We start from the raw sequence: 2212 nt of genomic DNA on the forward strand, positions 1-2212 counted from the left end.
GTCGAGGCTCAATAGCGCTGTGAAAAGGGGCTGTGTATAAAAATAGATATAAAAACCAGGTCGGCTCGTCGGGGTGGGGGTACAAAAGTGGAATAGCTGCGGGGAAGGCGGCGTCCCTCGCCTCCGCCTCCCAACGGGGCCGCCCCATGGGAAATGCCCTCGGGGCGCTGGGTGCTGGGATGCGGGCAAATCCCGCACGGCTCGGCTCAGCCCCGGGCCGCTGCCACGGATCCCTCCCCAGCTCTTTAACGCTGCCGGGCTGCGTCGTAAATGCCATCTTTAAAGTCAAAAAGGGATGGAGGGAACCCCCCAGCAGACGGGAGGAGGGGGAGGCCGAGAAGCAAGGGTTAAAGTGGTATCAAAATCTGTACATACAGGAGCGCTGGGGTTCTTTACAAAAAATTAAAAAAGAAAAAAAAAAAAGGAAAGTGATGTTTAAAATGTGCAAACGGGCCCCGGTTGTGGAGGACGCTGGGAGTGAGGCAGGCAGGGCCCCGCGAGGGCTGGCGCGGAGCCTAGCAGCCGGAGGGGTGCATGCTGCCCAGCTGCCCGGCCGCCAGCATCAGGATGTCCTTCCTCTCCTTGTGGAAGCGCAGCTCCTTCCCCGCCAGGCGCGCCTCGTCCAGCTCCCTCTCGGTGGAAGCCAGCTCTCGGGACAGGGCCCCCGGGCTGTTCTGCTCCCTGTTCACCCAGTCCATGGCCATCTGCTGCCGGATGTCGTCGTCCAGAGCGCGGTGGGAGTAGTGAGCCAGGACCTCCTGGTGGCGAGGATGGGGGGGGGGGGGCTCAGGAGACGCGCGCCCGGCTCCGTGCGGCTGCGGGGGCTCAGGAACCGGCCCCGGGCATCGGGAGCCCTGAGGCGTCCAGCCCCACTCACCTGGCGCGAGCACTGCCGCTCCCGCATGGCCTTGAGGCTGCCGTTCCAGTGCAGCAGCTGGAACACCGTCATCAGCTCCTGCAACAAACGGCAAGGGCGCTCAGCGGGCGCGAGCCAGGGGGCTCCGCTCCTCCCGGCCCCGGGGGCCGAGGGCTCTGTGCCACGCGCGGCCCTTCCGGGTGCGAGGGTCACAGGGTCCTCTGAATTTGTAGGATCACAGAATCACAGAATTAGCAAGGATGGAAAAGACCGACAAGATCTTCCAGTCCAGCCATCCACCTACCACCAATATAACCCCACTGAGCTGTGTCCCTCAACACATCTCAATGTTCCTTGAACACCTCCAGGGACGGTGCCTCCCCCACCTCGCTGGGCAGCCCGTTCCAGCACCCAACCACTCTTTCAGGAAAGCAGTATTTCCTCATGTCCAGCCCAAATCTCCCCCAGCGCAACTTGAGGCCATTCCCCCTCGTCCTGTCACCAGTTACAAGAGAGAAGAGGCCGACCCCCAGCTCACTACCACCTCCCTTCAGGACTCAGAGAGAGCCACAAGGTCACCTCTGAGCCTCCTCTTCTCCAGAATTCAGGACTCCATAAACAAGGGCCCGGAATTAACGAGTCAGTATTAATCAGGACAGCAAGGAAGATGGAAGACAACAGCAACGAGCCGGGATGCGAGCGCTGAGCCCAGCTCCCAGCAGCGGGCAGAGATCCCCCTGCCACCGGACGGACACAGAAGTGACACCCGGTTCTGCCCAAGGGCTCCGGTGTCACGCTGCGACCTCAGAGCGGAACCGCCGGGCACAGCGGGCGCCCAAGAACCACTCCCAGCAAACGCTCTCCTTGCAGGGCCGCGAAGACGCAGCTCTGTAAAGGTGCAGCCGCCGTGAGGCTCCCCAGGCACCGCCACGGCCCCAGGAGCCTCCCCCAGGCACCAGGAGCTCGGACACCAACGCTGCTGCCTCCTGCCCGCAGCAACGACCCCGGGCACAGGGAGATGGGGAGAGCCCCGAGGGAGCTCAGCCCGCAGCACCTGCCCCGCGTGGGCTCCTCCCGCCCCGCCACCCGGAGCCCATCGGCGTCACGGCAGCTGACGGGCGCCTCGATGCATGGATGGAACCCAGCGGGGTGGGAGGGGGGACGGCTCAGGGTGCGCTGTGCTTTGAGGGCAGGCACCGCGCAGTGGGGACTCTTAATCACCATAATCCAAGATGAAATGGAGAAGAGAAGGCTCCAGGGAGTCCTCACTGTGGCCTCCCAAGATGTGAAGGGAGCGTATAAACAGGAGGGGGAACGATTGTTCATGAGGGTGGATAGCGATAGGACGGGGGGAAT

General features: G+C 63.1%; 1 protein-coding gene across 1 annotated transcript in view; it reads right to left on the reverse strand.

Annotated features, from left to right (window-relative positions):
* Positions 1 to 15: 15 nt before the first annotated feature.
* LIX1L (limb and CNS expressed 1 like) overlaps positions 16 to 2212 on the reverse strand; it is a 9610-nt gene continuing 7413 nt past the window's right edge. Inside the window, exons 6-7 of the mRNA XM_021383794.1 lie at positions 878 to 955; positions 16 to 758 (exon numbers count right to left, since the gene is read on the reverse strand). Of these exons, the coding sequence (XP_021239469.1) occupies positions 516 to 758; positions 878 to 955 (321 nt within the window). The 3' untranslated portion in view covers positions 16 to 515. The remainder of the gene's footprint in view (positions 759 to 877; positions 956 to 2212) is intronic.

This window comes from Numida meleagris, unplaced genomic scaffold (genome assembly GCF_002078875.1).
Source record: "Numida meleagris isolate 19003 breed g44 Domestic line unplaced genomic scaffold, NumMel1.0 unplaced_Scaffold547, whole genome shotgun sequence".
Lineage (NCBI taxonomy): Eukaryota > Metazoa > Chordata > Aves > Galliformes > Numididae > Numida > Numida meleagris.